The 16,471-nt window shown below is 39.0% G+C and overlaps 1 protein-coding gene across 1 annotated transcript in view; it reads right to left on the reverse strand.

The window, feature by feature from the left end:
* The window catches only part of LEO1 (LEO1 homolog, Paf1/RNA polymerase II complex component), a 49,158-nt gene that overhangs the window by 16,959 nt on the left and 15,728 nt on the right, over nucleotides 1–16,471 (reverse strand). The window contains exons 3-6 of the mRNA XM_067747191.1: nucleotides 15,551–15,655; nucleotides 11,544–11,638; nucleotides 10,428–10,573; nucleotides 9,625–9,709 (exon numbers count right to left, since the gene is read on the reverse strand). Of these exons, the coding sequence (XP_067603292.1) occupies nucleotides 9,625–9,709; nucleotides 10,428–10,573; nucleotides 11,544–11,638; nucleotides 15,551–15,655 (431 nt within the window). The remainder of the gene's footprint in view (nucleotides 1–9,624; nucleotides 9,710–10,427; nucleotides 10,574–11,543; nucleotides 11,639–15,550; nucleotides 15,656–16,471) is intronic.

Consider the following 16,471-nt stretch of genomic DNA (forward strand, 5'->3'; position numbering starts at 1 on the left):
AATAAATGTGGGACTAAAAAACTCTGCCAACTGGCCTAGGGAAGCTCCCCACACATGGGTAAGGAAAAAAAAAAGCACCTTATGAAAATAAAAACCCCAGGTTTGAGCAGGTTTAGAGTCTAACTTTATCTTAACTTTATGGGGTGGGTCGGGGGTAGGAGGTGGTTTGGGGTTGGGGAGAGGGAGCACCAGGCAGATGTGGAAAATATTCAACGGCTTCCTAAAATGAAAACTACTGTTACTGAAATTGAAAACTCAATGGGGGCTTCCCTCGTGGCACAGTGGTTGAGAATCCGCCTGCCAATGCAGGGGACATGGGTTCGATCCCTGGTCCAGGAAGATCCCACATGCTACGGAGCAACTAAGCCCATGCACCACAACTACTGAGCATGTACTCTACAGCACATGAGCCACAACTACTGAGCCTGTGTGCCACAACTACTGAAGCCCATGTGCCCTAGTGCCCGTGCTCCTCAGCAAGAGAAGCTACCGCAATAAGAAGCCTGTGTACTGCATCAAAGAGTAGCTCCCGCTCTCTGCAACTAGAGAAAGCCCGCATGCAGCAATGAAGACTCAATGCAGCCAAAAATAAAATTAATTAATTTTAAAAAACAAAACAAAACTCAGTGGGACTTCTGGGAAAATACAGCACACTAAATCCACATAGTTTATCCCTGCTGCATCCTGGAAACACACTAAAATGACAGTAAAGAATTAAAAAAGGATAAACTCACGAGGATAAAGAAAATGTGAATTAAGATGGCATCAAAGAGAAGCCAATATTTTGAAAACCGATAGATCTAAGCCCAAGCTTCCCTCTGCCTCTGCCCTCACCACTGACCCTAACAGCACCTGCTCCCACTCCCAGTTAGATTTTCTGGATCTCCTCTGTTAACTGCAACTGTCTTTACAACTGAGTCCTAATGTTTTCCCTCCAGTTTCCCCCTTTACTTCTTTATTCCTCACTATATAAACAAACAACTATGAAGCTGGCTGATTAAAAACTCGATAATATTCATGAATTAAATATGATGTCAAATCTGAGATTTGTTTCCAAATAGTCTGGGTAAGGTGGGGTGGGGAATACAGATGAAACAAGATGTCCAACCTGACAACCACTGAAATGAGAGATGGGTACATGAGATTTTATTATACTGTTCTCATTATATCTGTATATGTTTAAAATTTTCCTGAATAAAGGAAACAAAACGAAATGATCTGTCACAATTCCTGCCTTCCCTCTCATACAAAATAGGTTAGCCACATACAAGTATGAAGACACATATGGGACATTATCAACTGAGAAGCCACTTTGAAAAATGCTTCCTATTATATAAGGTGATTCAAATAATGATGCTATGAAAGGATAAAACACTCCTAGGTCTTACCCTACTGGGATGAAAGACACATCAAAGTACTTCTAAAGCCAGAGGACCTCATAGAGCTACATAAACTGTACCTGGTTTTTGCCCATTAAAGAGTTAATTATACCACCAACTGACTCTTTAAAAATGGTCACCTAGGGCTTCCCTGGTGGTGCAGTGGTTGAGAGTCTGCCTGCCGATGCAGGGGACACAGGTTCATGCCCCGGTCCGGGAAGATCCCACATGCCATGGAGCGGCTGGGCCCGTGAGCCATGGCCGCTGAGCCTGCGTGTCTGGAGCCTGTGCTCCGCAACGGGAGAGGCCACAACAGTGAAAGGTCCACATACCAGGAAAAAAAAAAAAAAAAAAAGGTCAGCCTACTCCCTAGAACGTCACTCAAGAAACCAAGCGTCCATGGTTATTTTCCATCACACACCAAGGTTTTGAAAAACAATCTGGAGAGATTGGTTCCAGATGGTGGAGTAGAAAGACGTACGCTCACTCCCTCTTGCGAGAGCACCAGAATCACAACTAACTGCTGAACAATCATCGACAGGAAGACACTGGAAGTCACCAAAATAGATATCCCACATCCAAAGACAAAGGAGAAACCACAATGAGACGGGAAGAGGGGCGCAATCACAATAAAATCAAATCCCATAACTGCTGGGTGGTTGACTCACAAACTGTAGAACAATTATACCACAGAAGTCCACTCACCAGAGTGAAGGTTCTGAGCCCCACATCAGACTTCCCAACCTGGGGGTGTGACAACGGGAGGAGGAATTCCCAGATAATCAGACTTTGAAGGCTAGCAGGATTTGACTGCAGGACTTCAACAGGACTGGGGGAAACAAAGACTCCACTCTTGGGGGGCACACTCAAAGCAGTGTGCACACTGGGACCCAGGGGAAGGAGCAGTGATCCCACAGGAGACTGAACCAGACCTATCTGCTAGTGTTGGAGGGTCTCCTGCAGAGGCAGGGGGCGCTGTGGCTCACCGCTGGGACAAGGGCACTGGCAGCAGAAGTTCTGGGAAGTACTCCTTGGCGTGTGCCCTCCTGGGGTCTGCCATTAACCCCACAAAAGAGCCCGGGTAGGCCCCAGTGTTGCTTCACCTCAGGCCAAACAACCAACAGGGAGGGAACTCAGCCCCACCCATCAGCAGACAAGCAGACTAAAGTTTTACTGAGCTCTGCCTGTGAGAGCAACACCCAGCTCTACCCACCACCAGTCCCTCCCATCAGGAAGCTTGCACAAGTCTCTTAGACAGCCTCATCCACCAGAGAGCAGACAGCAGAAGCAAGAAAAACTACAATCCTGCAGCCTGTGGAATGAAAACCACATTCACAGAAAGACAAAATGAAAAGGCAGAGGGCTATGTACCAGATGAAGGAACAAAGATCGAGAAGATGCAAGAAATGTTTAACGAAGACCTAGAAGAATTAAAGAACAAATAAACAGAGATGAACAATACAATAACTGAAATGAAAAATACACTAGAAGGAATCAGTAGCAGAATAACTGAGGCAGAAGAATGGATAAGTGACCTGGAAGACAGGATGGTGGAATTCACTGCCATGGAACATAATAAAGAAAGAAGAATGAAAAGAAATGAAGACTGCCTAAGAGATCTCTGGGACAACATTAAACCCACCAACATTCACATTATAGGGGTCCCAGAAGGAGAAGAGAGAGAAAGGAGAAGAGAGAGAAGGAGAAGGGGTCCCTGAGAAAATATTTGAAGAGATTATAGTTGAAAATTTCCCTAACATGGGAAAGGAAATAGCCATCCAAGTCCAGGAAGCACAGAGAGTCCCAGGCAGGATAAACCCAAGGAGAAACACACCGAGACGCATAGTAATCAAATTGGCAAAAATTAAAGACAAAGAAAAATTATTAAAAGCAACAAAGTTAAAGCGACAAATAACATACAAGGGAACCCCCATAAGGTTAACAGCTGATTTCTCAGCCGAAACTCTGCAAGCCAGAAGGAACTGGCACGATATATTTAAAGTGATGAAAGGGAAGAACCTACAACCAAGATTACTCTACCCGGCAAGGATCTCGTTCAGATTCAACAGAGAAATCAAAAGCATTACAGACAAGCAAAAGCTAAGAGAATTCAGCACCATCAAACCAGCTTTACAACAAATGCTAAAGGAACATCTCTAAGAGGGAAAAACAAGAGAAGAAAAGGACCTAAAAAAACTAACCCAAAACAATTAAGAAAATGGTAAAAAGAACATACATATCGATAATTACCTTAATTGTGAATGGATTAAATGCTCCAACCAAAAGACACAGGCTTGCTGAATGGATACAAACACAAGACCCATATATATGCTGTCTACAAGAGACTCACTTCAGACCCAGGGACGTATACAGACTGACAGTAAGGGGATGGAAAAAGATATTCCATGCAAATGGAAATCAAAAGAAAGCTGGAGGAGCAATACTCATATCAGATAAAATAGACTTTAAAATAAAGAATGTTACCAGAAAAGGAAGGAAGAGAAAAGGAAGGACACTACATAATGATCAAGGGATCAATCCAAGAAGAAGATATAACAATTATAAATATATATGCACCCAACATACGAGCATCTCAATACATAAGGCAACTGCTAACAGCTATAAAAGAGGAAATTGACAGTAACACAATAATAGGGGGGACTTTAACACCTCACTTACATCAATGGGCAGATCATCCAAACAGAAAATTGATAAGGAAACACAAGCTGTAAATGACACAACAGACCAGATAGATTTAATTGATATTTATAGGACATTCCATCTAAAAACAACAGATTACACTTTCTTCTCAAGTGTATGTGGAACATTCTACAGGAGAGATCACATCTTGGGTCACAAATCAAGCCTCGGTAAATTTAAGAAAACTGAAATCATATAAAGCATCTTTTCCGACCACAACGCTATGAGGTTAGAAATCAATTACAGGGGAAAAAAACATAAAAAACACAAACACATGGAGGCTAAACAATACGTTACTAAATAACCAAAAGATCACTGAAGAAATCAAAGAGGAAATCAAAAACTACCTAGAGACAAATGACAACAAAAACACAACAATCCAAAATCTATGGGATTCAGCAAAAACAGTTCTAAGAGGAAAGTTTATAGCAATTCAATCCTACCTCAAGAAACAAGAAAACTCTCAAATAAACAATCTAACTTTACACCTAAAGGAACTAGAGAAAGAATAAACAAAACCCAAAGTTAGCAGAAGGAAAGAAATCATAAAGATCACATCAGAAATAAATGAAAAAGAAATGAAGGAAACGATAGCAAAGATCAATAAAACTAAAAGCTGGTTCTCTGAAAAGATAAACAAAATTGATAAACCATTAGCCAGACTCATCAAGAAAAAAGGGAAAGGCTTCCCTGGTGGCGCAGTGGTTGGGAGTCTGCCTGCCGATGCAGGGGACACGGGTTTGTGCCCCGGTCCGGGAGGATCCCACATGCTGCGGCATGGCTGGGCCCGTGAGCCATGGCCGCTGAGCCTGCGCGTCCAGAGCCTGTGCTCCGCAACGGGAGAGGCCACAACAGTGAGAGGCCCACGTACTGCAAAAAAAAAAAAAAAAAAAGAAAAGAAAAAGAAAAAAGGGAAAAGACTCACATCTATAGAATTACAAATGAAAAAGGAGAAGTAACAACTGACACTGCAGAAGTACAAAGGATCATGAGAGATTACTACAAGCAACTATATGCCAATAAAATGGACAACCTGGAAGAATAGGACAAATTCTTAGAAAGGTATAACCTTCCAAGACTGAACCAGGAAGAAATAGAAAATATGAACAGACCAATCACAAGCACAGAAATTGAAACTGTGATTAAAAATCTTCCAACAAACCAAAGTCCAGGACCAGATGGCTTCACAGGTGAATTCTATCAAACATTTAGAGAGGGGCTAACACCCATCCTTTTCAAACTCTTCCAAAAAATTGCAGAGGAAGGAACACTCCCAAACTCATTCTACAAGGCCACCAACCCTGATACCAAAAGCAAAGATACTACAAAAAAAGAAAATTACAGACCAATATCACTGATGAATATAGATGCAAAAATCCTCAACAAAATACTAGTAAACAGAATCCAACAACACATTAAAAGGATCATACACCATGATCAAGTGGGATTTATCCCAGGGATGCAAGGATTCTTCAATATATGCAAATCAACCAATGTGATATACCATATTCACAAACTGAAGAAGAAAAACCATATGATCATCTCAATAGATGCAGAAAAAGCTTTTGACAAAATTAAACACCCATTTATGCTAAAAACTGTTCAGAAAGTGGGCACGTAGGGAACCTACCACAACATAATAAAGGCCATGTATGACAAACCCACAGCAAACATCATTCTCAATGGTGAAAAACTGAAAGCATTTTCTCTAAGATCAGGAACGAGACAAGGATGTCCACTCTTGTCACTATTATTCAACACAGTTTTGGTAGCCATGGCAATGAGAGAAGAAAAAGAAATAAAAGGAATACAAATTGGAAAAGAAGTAAAACTGTCACTGTTTGCAGATGACATGATACTATACACAGAGAATCCTAAAGATGCCACCAGAAAACAACTAGAGCTAATCAATGAATTTGGTAAAGTTGCAGGATACAAAATTAATGCACAGAAATCTCTTGCATTCCTATACATTAACAATGAAAGATCTGAAAGAGAAATTAAGGAAACAATTCCATTCACCACTGCAACAAAAAGAATAAAATACCTAGGAATGAACCTACCTAAGGAGGTAAAAGACCTGTACTCAGAAAACTATAAGACACTGATGAAAGAAATCAAAGATGACCCAAACAGATGAAGAAGATATACCATGTTCTTGGACTGGAAGAATCAATACTGTGAAAAGGACTATACTACCCAAAGCTATCTACAGATTCAATGCAATCCCTATCAAATTACCAATGGCATTTTTTACAGAACTAGAACAAAAAACATTAAAATTTGTATGGAGACACAAAACACCCTGAATAGCCAAAGCAATCTTGAGGGGAAGAAAACGGAGCTGGAGGAATCAGACTCCCTGACTTCACACTATACTACAAAGCTACAGTAATCAAGACAAAATGGTACTGGCTCAAAAACAGAAATATAGATCAATGGAACAGGTTAGAAAGCCCAGAGATAAATCCACACACCTATGGTCAACTAATCTATGATAAAGGAGGCAAGGATATACAATGGAGAAAAGACAGTCTCTTCAATAAGTGGTGCTGGTGAAACTGGACAGCTACATGTAAAAGAATGAAATTAGAACACTCCCTAACACCACACACAAAAATAAACTCAAAATGGATTCGAGATCTAAATGTAAGATCAGATACTATAAAACTCTTAGAGGAAAACATATGCAGATCATTCTATGACATAAATCACAGCAAGATCCTTTTTGACCCACCTCCTAGAGAAATGGAAATAAAAACAAAAATAAACAAATGGGACCTAATGAAACTTAAAAGCTTTTGCACAGCAAAGGAAACTATAAACAAGATGAAAAGACAACGCTCAGAATGGGAGAAAATATTTGCAAATGAATCAACAGACAAAGGATTAATCTCCAAAATATATAAACAGCTCAATATTAAAAAAACAAACAACCTAATCAAAAAAATGGGCAGAAGACCTAAATAGACCTTTCTCTAAAGAAGACATACAGATGGCCAAGAGGCACATGAAAAGCTGCTCAACATCACAGATTATTAGACAAATGCAAATCAAAACTACAGTGAGGTATCACCTCACACTGGTTAGAATGGGCATCATCAGAAAATCTACAAACAACAAATGCTGGACAGGGTGTGGAGAAAAGGGAACTCTCTTGCACTGTTGGTGGGAATGTAAATTGATACAGCCACTATGGAGAACAGTATGGAAGTTCCTTAAAAAACTAAAAGTAGAATTACCATATGACCCAGCAATCCCACTACTGGGAAAAGAGAAAAGCATAATTCAAAAAGACACATGCACCCCAGTGTTCATTACAGCACTATTTACAATAGCCAGGTCATGGAAGGAACCTAAATGTCCATCAACAGATGAATGGATAAAGAAGACGAATGGTACATATATACAATGGAATATTACTCAGCCATAAATGGGTCATTTGTAGAGACATGGATGAATCTAGAGACTGTCATACAGAGTGAAGTAAGTCAGAAAGAGAAAAACAAATATATTGTATTAACACATATATGTGGAATCTAGAAAAATGGTACAGATGAACCAGTTTCCAAGGCGTAAATAAAGACAATGATGTAGAGAACAAACATATGGACACCAAGGGGGGAAAGCATAGGGGCGGGGTGGAAGGGGAGGATGAATTGGGAGATTGGGATTGACGACATATATACACTAATATGTATAAAATAGATAACTAATAAGAACCTGCTGTATAAAAAATAAATAAAATTTTTTAAAATAAAATAAAAAAGTCTGTTATACACTGACATTTTGTACTCTAAGCACCAAGGTTTTAGAGTAAACTACTTATTTCTAAACTCTGATGCCTACACTACAGTCTGATTTACATGGTCTTAAAATACAGATACATTGACACTTGCTGATGTATCATGACAGAACGTGAGGGGAAAATGCAAAAATCAATAAAAAGTACACAAATAAGGCACGATCACATTAATTTATATAAATGGTGAGAAAGAAAGGCAACAGAATAATGCCAGAGGTACTAAAACAGGCTTGAAAAATTCACAGTGCTCAGCCTAAATCAACAGATACACATGTTCTGAGGAAAGATATTAAGAGATAACCTAATGGAGACCAGGGTGGGGTTTGGGGAGGGGAAGCAAGGGGAAGAACAGCAAAACCTCAGAAACAGTCTAAGTACTATTCTTATTAATTGTCTGACCTTGACCAAGTTAATGGCGCCTGTTTATCTCCATTTTTTCATTTGATTTGCATTTCCATTAAGAGGGAGGAGTAATGACATTTCACTGAAAAGCTTTGGAAGCCCATGGATTTTAGGGAAACCATCATATATCAAGGTTCTTTAGGTGCTTGTGGATCTATCACACTTGAAGATACGGAATTACTCTAAAATTTCAGCCCCTGAATTCAAAGAATGCCAGACTGCCACTTCTTAATATTTTAACACCATGTACAACATCCACCAGGAAAAAAAAAAAAGTATTTACAGGAAATCCTTCAGATTTAAGAATTTTAAATGCATAGCTCCAATTTCAGTATCATGAGTTCAACTGGTTCCTGTTTTTTGTTTTTTAATTAATTAATTTATTTATCTATGTTTGGCTGCATTGGGTCTCCGTTGCTGCACACGGGCTTTCTCTAGTGCGGCAAGCTGGGGCTACTCTTCATTGCAGTGCGTGAGCTTCTCATTGCGGTGGCTTCTCTTGGTGCAGAGCATGGGCTCTAGGTGTGTGGGCTTCAGTAGTTGTGGCACGTGGGCTCAGTAGTTGTGGCTCAAGGGCTCTAAAGCGCAGGCTCAGTAGTTGTGGCGCACAGGCTTAGTTGCTCCACGTCATGTGGGATCCTCCCAGACCAGGGATCGAACCCATTTCCCCTGCATTCTCAGGCAGATTCTTAATCACTGCCCCACCAGGGAAGTCCCAACTGCTCCTTGTTCTTTGCTACAACTCAGCTCTAAAGCATCTGCTTAAACTTACATCCTCCTTGATTAAAGGAAGATTAGAGGCCGTCCTTGGATAGAGGTAACCAGATAGTACAAGGTATCAAAGAGAAGCATTAGGAATTTAGTACAATAAAAATCTCTTCTAATAGTGAACAAGAACAATCGGAAGAATACAAAGACAGCCATATGGTAAAGTGTTAGGTACTAGAGATAAATTCTCCTTTTGTATCTGATTTGTTTATCCATAGATCAAAGAGCCTAAAGAAATTCCCCTTGCAGGAATTTGTTAGAACTTAACCCACAGTACGTATGGCGATAGCTGCTCTAAACACCAAACCCCAGTACAACTTATTCTGAAGAAAGTAGCTAATAACTTTTTTAAAGCATCAAAAAAGTTTAACACTGAGAAAAGTAACAGAAAAGTGACACCTTATACAGAGAAAAAGCTACGTATTTTCTTTCTAAAGATATTCTGAAAAGGTAGATAATTTGTTTGTTGATAAAACAAGAAACATAAAAAATCATTTTCAAAAGCTCAAGTCCCAAGTTAATATTCCCAGGTTTTACTTTATAAAAGAAAAAAAAAGCACAGAATAGTACCTTTAATTTTAACCTGGTTCTACCTTCTTCATCCAGCATTTCCTCATCTTCAAATTCATCTTCATAATATTGAGGATCAAAAGGTCTACAAATTGTTTTTAAAATAAACTATTAATCACATTTTGTAAGAAATATCATTACTGTTATATAATGCAACTCTAAAAAATCACAATAATTAAAAATCATAATGGTCAACTATAAGGAAGCATTCAAATTACTGTACCTTCTTGAAATTTGGTGTTAATACATATTGCTTGAAATAAAGTGCAAGCAAGGCTAAATATTCAAACTATTCTTTATTCTTATATGTCTTCCGAAGAGTAGACCACACATACTCTAGCTTTCCACATCATTTTGCTTAGGGAAAAAATTTTAAATTACACAAGAGCTTGCATGTTACTTAGTGAATAATACCCATCAACACTGTTTAACCGTCCAAAACCATTAGTTTTTCTAGATCCACAATGACTGCTACAGTAGACGTTGGCAGCTTCTCTAGCAAACTTCACCACTCTCAGTTCCAGCTTTTTCAGGGATCCATTAGTCAGAAACAACCAAAGACTTGTGGTGTCTGTTAATTCATAAGAAATACCAGACTGCTAAAAACAATTACAAGCATTAAAAGTCTCCTTTACCAATAGTCCATACTTTTTCTATCACAGTATATACTTGATTTATTTTTTCAGAGCTACATAACCAGTTTTCCATTTTGTGATTAGTCAACTCATACAAAATAAGAAAAATATCAACATTCTACATATCTCTATCCAACATTAAAAAACACTATTAACTGATCCCCTTACCTGGGCTCTACACTGAGAAAGTTGGGCAGCTTAACAAAATACAAGTCATTTCCTAAATCAGTGTTTACTTTGGGTATTTCTACTTCTATTCTGGTCTCAGGAATTGGCTCCTCCTCCTGTTGATCCTGAGGCAATCCATTTTCATCCTAGTGAAAGAGTCACAGAATTTTAGATCTTGATGGGACCTTAGAGGTGGTCTAGCTCAACTTCCACACTTTAATTGCTTAGGCAGATAAGAAGTATAATGAGACATGACTTTAGGGTTAACATCCATCCCTACCAACCAACTCCCCAAAAACCTCATGCAAAACAAGATCTGTTTGAAGGCATCAATATAAGAAAATATCTCTTTTGTGATAAATCTACCTTCCACATATTCACTGATAGAAGTGTGAAATTAATCAGCACTTCAATATGAAGTCACTCTATCAATTAAAATCAGAGAAGATTATCAACAAAACACAAAAAACATTTAAACCAATGGTTCTCAATTCACAGGTCCTTGCAGTCTAGTAGTCTCTTAAGGTACGGCGCTAACCTCATGCTGGGCAGTTCTTTTTCTTTCTTTCTTTCTTTCTTTTTCTTATCCATTTTTTCCCAGTGATAACATCTTGCAAAACTATAGTGCAATATCACAACCAGGAGACTGACCCTGATACAGGCAGACACAGGACATTTCCATCACCACAAAGATTCATGCTGCCCTTTTACAGCCACATCCACTTCCCTCTTGCCCTCATCCCTCCTTAATCTCCATTAATCTCTTCTCCATTTCTACAATTCTGTCATTTCAAGAATGTTATATAAGTGAATTCATACAGTATGTAACCTTTTGGGACTGGCTTTTTCTCACTCAGCGTAATTCCCTGGAACTTCATCCAAGTTGCTAACGTATATCAATAGTTAAATCCTTTTCGTTGCTCAGTAGTATTCCGTGGATGGATGTGCCATGGCAGTTATTTCTAATCCTCCTTATAACCAAGTGTTCCCTAATTAACTGAGAATGTCATCTGTCTGTTGTATTTTCACACTGCAATTCATTTATCAACTTCCTCTTCCCAGCATAGAAGACAGATTTAATACCCTCCTCCAATTCTCACTGGTAATTCTACTTACAACAGGCTGTCCTGGAGTGGGTGGTTTATCTTCCCCATCACTCCCTGAAGATATATCATCTGCACCTCCAAAGAGATCCATGGTTCCACTATTATCTTCCATATAGGAGAAAAAAATGCTTAGTATTAATATCTATAACAATGATTCTTCAAAGCTATCACTTCAACATATTCCCAAGGTTTCTAGACCAAGCACCCAGAAACCACTCAAACACAACCCTGAGCCTGGCTCTCAAAGATCTGACAAGAATGTCTGTGGAGAGGGAAGGGGGCAAATCCAGTGAAGGGCAAAGCTGCACAGGAGGCACTCCTTTCTCCCTTCACTCACAGCATCCTTGTTCTTCCACTTTCCTCTATTCCCCAGGAGCCCAAAAATATCCTCCTACAATCTAGATACTCAAATTTGGGGCTTAAGCACTCTACACAGGCCTATTCTCTATAGAGTCCCTCAAGTTTTAAAATTACAGGTCCATGTCTACCCAGGTCCCCCTCCTCTCAAGCAGAACTTCACCCAGGTATAGGCAAAACAACAACATCAACAACCATCTGTAATAAATCAATAAATCAAGGTGGGGTAGTAGAGGAGGTGACAGGAAGATAGGAGGGCAGTCAAAAAGAAGACTGCTTGAAATTGGGGTTATAAAAGAGTTATGATTATTGGTAATGACATGATCTAGGATAAAACCATGGGAGTGAGTTACTGAGACAAGGTGAAGGACCGATCACTGAAAAAGAAGAGGCAACAAAAAAAAAAAAAAAGAAGAAGAGGCAACCTATTAGAATGGCCAAAATTCAGAACCCTGACAACACCAAATGCTGACAAAAATGTGGAGCAACAGGAACTCTCATTCACTGATGGTGGGGATGCAAAATGGTACACCCACTTTGGAGGACAGTCTGGCAGTTTCTTACCAAACTAAACATACTCTTACCACATGCCCCAGAAATTGTGCTCCTTGGTATCTGCCCAAAGGATCTGCAAATTTACATCCACACGAAAACTTGCACACGAATGTTTATAGCAGCTTTACTCATAACTGCCAAAACTCAGAAGCAACCAAGATGTTCTTCAGTAGGTGAATGGATAAACTGGTACTTCCAGACAATGGAATACAGGAACACCTCGGAGACATCTTGGGTTTGGTTCCAGACCACCACAATAAAGTGAATATTGCAATAAAGTAAGTCACATGAAATTTTTGGTTTCCCAAGGCATATAAAAGTTGTATTTACACTATGCAGTAGTCTATTAGGTGTGCAAATGCATTACGTCTAAAAAAATGCACACATCTTAATTTTAAAACACTTTAAATTTTAAAATTATTTAAAAATTATGAAATATTTTATTGCTAAAAAATGCTAACCATCATCTGAGCCTTCAGTGATCATAATCTTTTTGCTGGTGGAGGGTTTGAAATATCACAAGAATTATCAAAATGTGACACAGAGATATGACATAAGCAAAAGCTGTTAGAAAAATGGCGTCAACAGACTTGCTCAATGCACAGTTATCACAAACCTTCAATTTGCAAAGGACACAGTATCTGAGACGCACAATAAACTGAAGTGCTATATTACAAGGTATGCCTACATTACTCAGTGCTAAAAATAAATGAGCTGTAAAATCATGAACGACATGGAGGACACTTAAATACATATTACTAAGTGAAAGAAGCCAATCTAAAAAGGCTACTTACTATATGATTCCAACTATGACATTCTGGAAAAGGCAAAACTATGGAGACAGTAAAAAGATCATTGGTTGCCAGAGGTTAGGCAGGAGGGAGGGATGAACAGGCAGAGCACGGAGAATTTTAGGACAGTGAAACTATTCTGTATGACATGAAGATGGTGGATCCATGTCATACATTTTTCCAAACCCATAGAATGTACAATACCAAGAAGTGAACCGTAATGTAAACTATGGGTTTTGGGTGATTACAATATGTCATTGTAGGTTCATCAATTGTAACAAATGTACCATTCTGGTGGAGGACGTTGATAGTGGGGCAAGCTATGCATGAGTGGGGGCAGGGCATATATGAGCAATCTCTTGCCCTCAGTTTTGCTGCAAACCTTAAACTGCTCTAAAAAAAAAATTTTTTTTTTTAAAAAAGAGGAGGAAGGAGGAAGGTCACAAGTATTGAAAAGTTTATCTATATGATAAAATCACCAAAACTACAACTCCATCCAGCAACACTCACACGTCCCCACTTGATTATTTTCTTCTTAGGTCTTATCACCATCTAACATTTCATTTACTTATTGTGCTATTATTCTCCCTACCTTACACTGACCCCACCAGAATATGGGTTCTACAAGGGAGCAGTCTTTATCTGTTTTGATTATTGCTACATTCTGAGCGCACAGAATGGTACTAGTACAAAGCAGATTCTCAATAAATAACTGTAAACAGATAAAATAATTAATATATCTAATTCTCACAACAATGCTGTTACGTGGTTAGCATCACCTCCTTCTTACAGATCAGAAAATTTAAGGGTAGTAAGTAATTAATTTGACCAAAATCATATAGTTAGAAAGTGCAAAGAACCACAAAGATTCTAACTTGGATCATCTGATTCCGAAGTCCATGTACATAGATCTAAAGATCTTTAAGTAAACCCCAGAGCTTGTTCTGTCCAGCTCTCTCCTTTTCTCTCTAGTTGACTCTCTAAATGTTTCCTTTAGTTATACTGTTACTTGTGACAATTTATATAAACTATTTAACATTAATGCCTAATTACCATTCAGCACAAAATGGTTGTGCATATCAAACTTATGTTTGCTGTAACTTTTATACTAACATCTTATCTTTACTGTATAGTAATTAGCCATTTGAAATGTAGTCACATGAAGAGATGAACAGGTAGATCTTTTAACCTTACAACAAACCCACATTACCTAACACTGGGGTTTTATAAACTCTTCATCTAAACCAGAGCTTGGGGACTTCCCTGGTGGTGCAGTGGTTAAGAATCCGCCTGCCAGTGCAGGGGACACAGGTTCAATCCCTGGTCCGGGAAGATCCCACATGCCACAGAGCAACTAAGCCCATGCGCCACAACTACTGAGCCTATGCTCTAGAGCCTGAGAGCCACAACTACTGAAGCCCGTGCACCTAGAGCCCGAGCTCTGCAACAAGAGAAGCCACTGCAATGAAAAGCCCACGCACCGCAATGAAGAGTAGCCCCCGCTCGCCGCAACTAGAGAAAGCCTGCCCACAGCAAGAAAGACCCAATGCAGCCAAAAATAAATTAATTAATTAATTTAAATAAATAAACCATAGCTTGAAGAATATGGTTCTTCATCTGATATTAACCTATTAAGAACTTAAGAACAAGCTAACAGGCTTCCCTGGTGGCGCAGTGCTTAAGAATGTACCTGCCAATGCAGGGGACACGGGTTCGAGCCCTGGTCCGGGAAGATCACACATACCGCAGAGCAACTAAGCCCGTGTGCCACAACTACTGAACCTGCGCTCTAGAGCCTGTGAGCCACAACTACTGAAGCCCGCGTGCCTCGAGCCTGTGCTCTGCAACAAGAGGAGCCACCACAATGAAAAGCCCACGCACCGCAACGAAGAGTAGCCCCTGCTCACCACAACCAGAGAAAGCCTGCATGCAGCAACGAAGACCCAACACAGCCAAAAATAAATAAATTTACTAAAAAAAAAAAAAAAAAAAAAAAAAAAAGAACAAGCTAACAAGCTGTGCTGCAACTGTCATTATTCAAACCAAAGAATGGACATTGCCATCTCCACCTCAACCAAAGCCTCAGCCCATAACAGCAGATTCACTCTGACTATAAATGAAGCAGGTTCTTCAACTAATTAAGTGCAAGCAGTTTCTAATATCTGTACAACTTGCCTGTGTACACTAAATGTACCCACACTCTCTTCTGTGCGTCTTGCAGTCTGGGGCCAGTGCCCAGGGTTGGGAATGCACTACAGCTAAATGCAGAGAGAGGGATGGAAATACAGATATATAAAAGAAGTAATTTGAGTACCTTTTGGTACCTCAGTGTCACTATCCGCTTCTGAATCAGATGCAATTGCATTCTTGCGTTTCATTCGTAAAACTTCATCTTCACTATCACTGCCTCTTGCAGATTCTGTAAGAGGAGAATCAGAAGATCTGCATAATCACAGTCATATCATTACTTAGAATTTTGTGTTTTAAAAGCAACATTAGGAAAATAAATAAATAAATAAAAGCAACATTAGGGATAAACAAACTGTGGTACACCCATACAATGGAAAACTACTCAGTAATAAGTAAGAATGAACTACTGATACATGCAACGATTCGGGTAAGTCTCAAATGCATTACACTAAGTGAAAGAGAAAAGGTTACATACTGTATGATTCCATTTATATGATGACATTCTCAAAAAGACAAAACTACAGTGACAGAACAGAGCAGTAGTTGTCAAGGGTCACAGGTGGGGAAGTATATAACTACAGAAGGTACAGAATGAGGGAGTTTTCTAGGGTGACAGAACTATTCTGTATCTTGACTGTGGTGGTGGTTACACAAATCTATACATGCATTGACACTAACAGAACTGTACATACACACACAAAAATCAACTTACTACAGTAAATTTTAAAATAAAATTAATAAAAGGAACATTGGTTTCTGTAAGCAGAAAAACTTGGGAGAATGCAAAAAGCAGTACTGAAACTTATAATTAAATTTATATACCACTCATTACAGAAGAAAAAAAAAGAGGTAAAAATATTGCAATGGAAGAGACAAATATATCTGGATGGTACAATTATTTACCTAATTGTAAACTTCAAACATGAACCACTATAATAAAGAAGATGTGACACATATGTACAATGGAATATTACTCAGCCATAAAAAGAAACGAAATTGAGTTATTTGTAGTGAGGTGGATGGACCTAGATTCTGTCATACAGAG

This window comes from Pseudorca crassidens, chromosome 1 (genome assembly GCF_039906515.1).
Source record: "Pseudorca crassidens isolate mPseCra1 chromosome 1, mPseCra1.hap1, whole genome shotgun sequence".
In the NCBI taxonomy this organism is placed as follows: Eukaryota; Metazoa; Chordata; class Mammalia; order Artiodactyla; family Delphinidae; genus Pseudorca; species Pseudorca crassidens.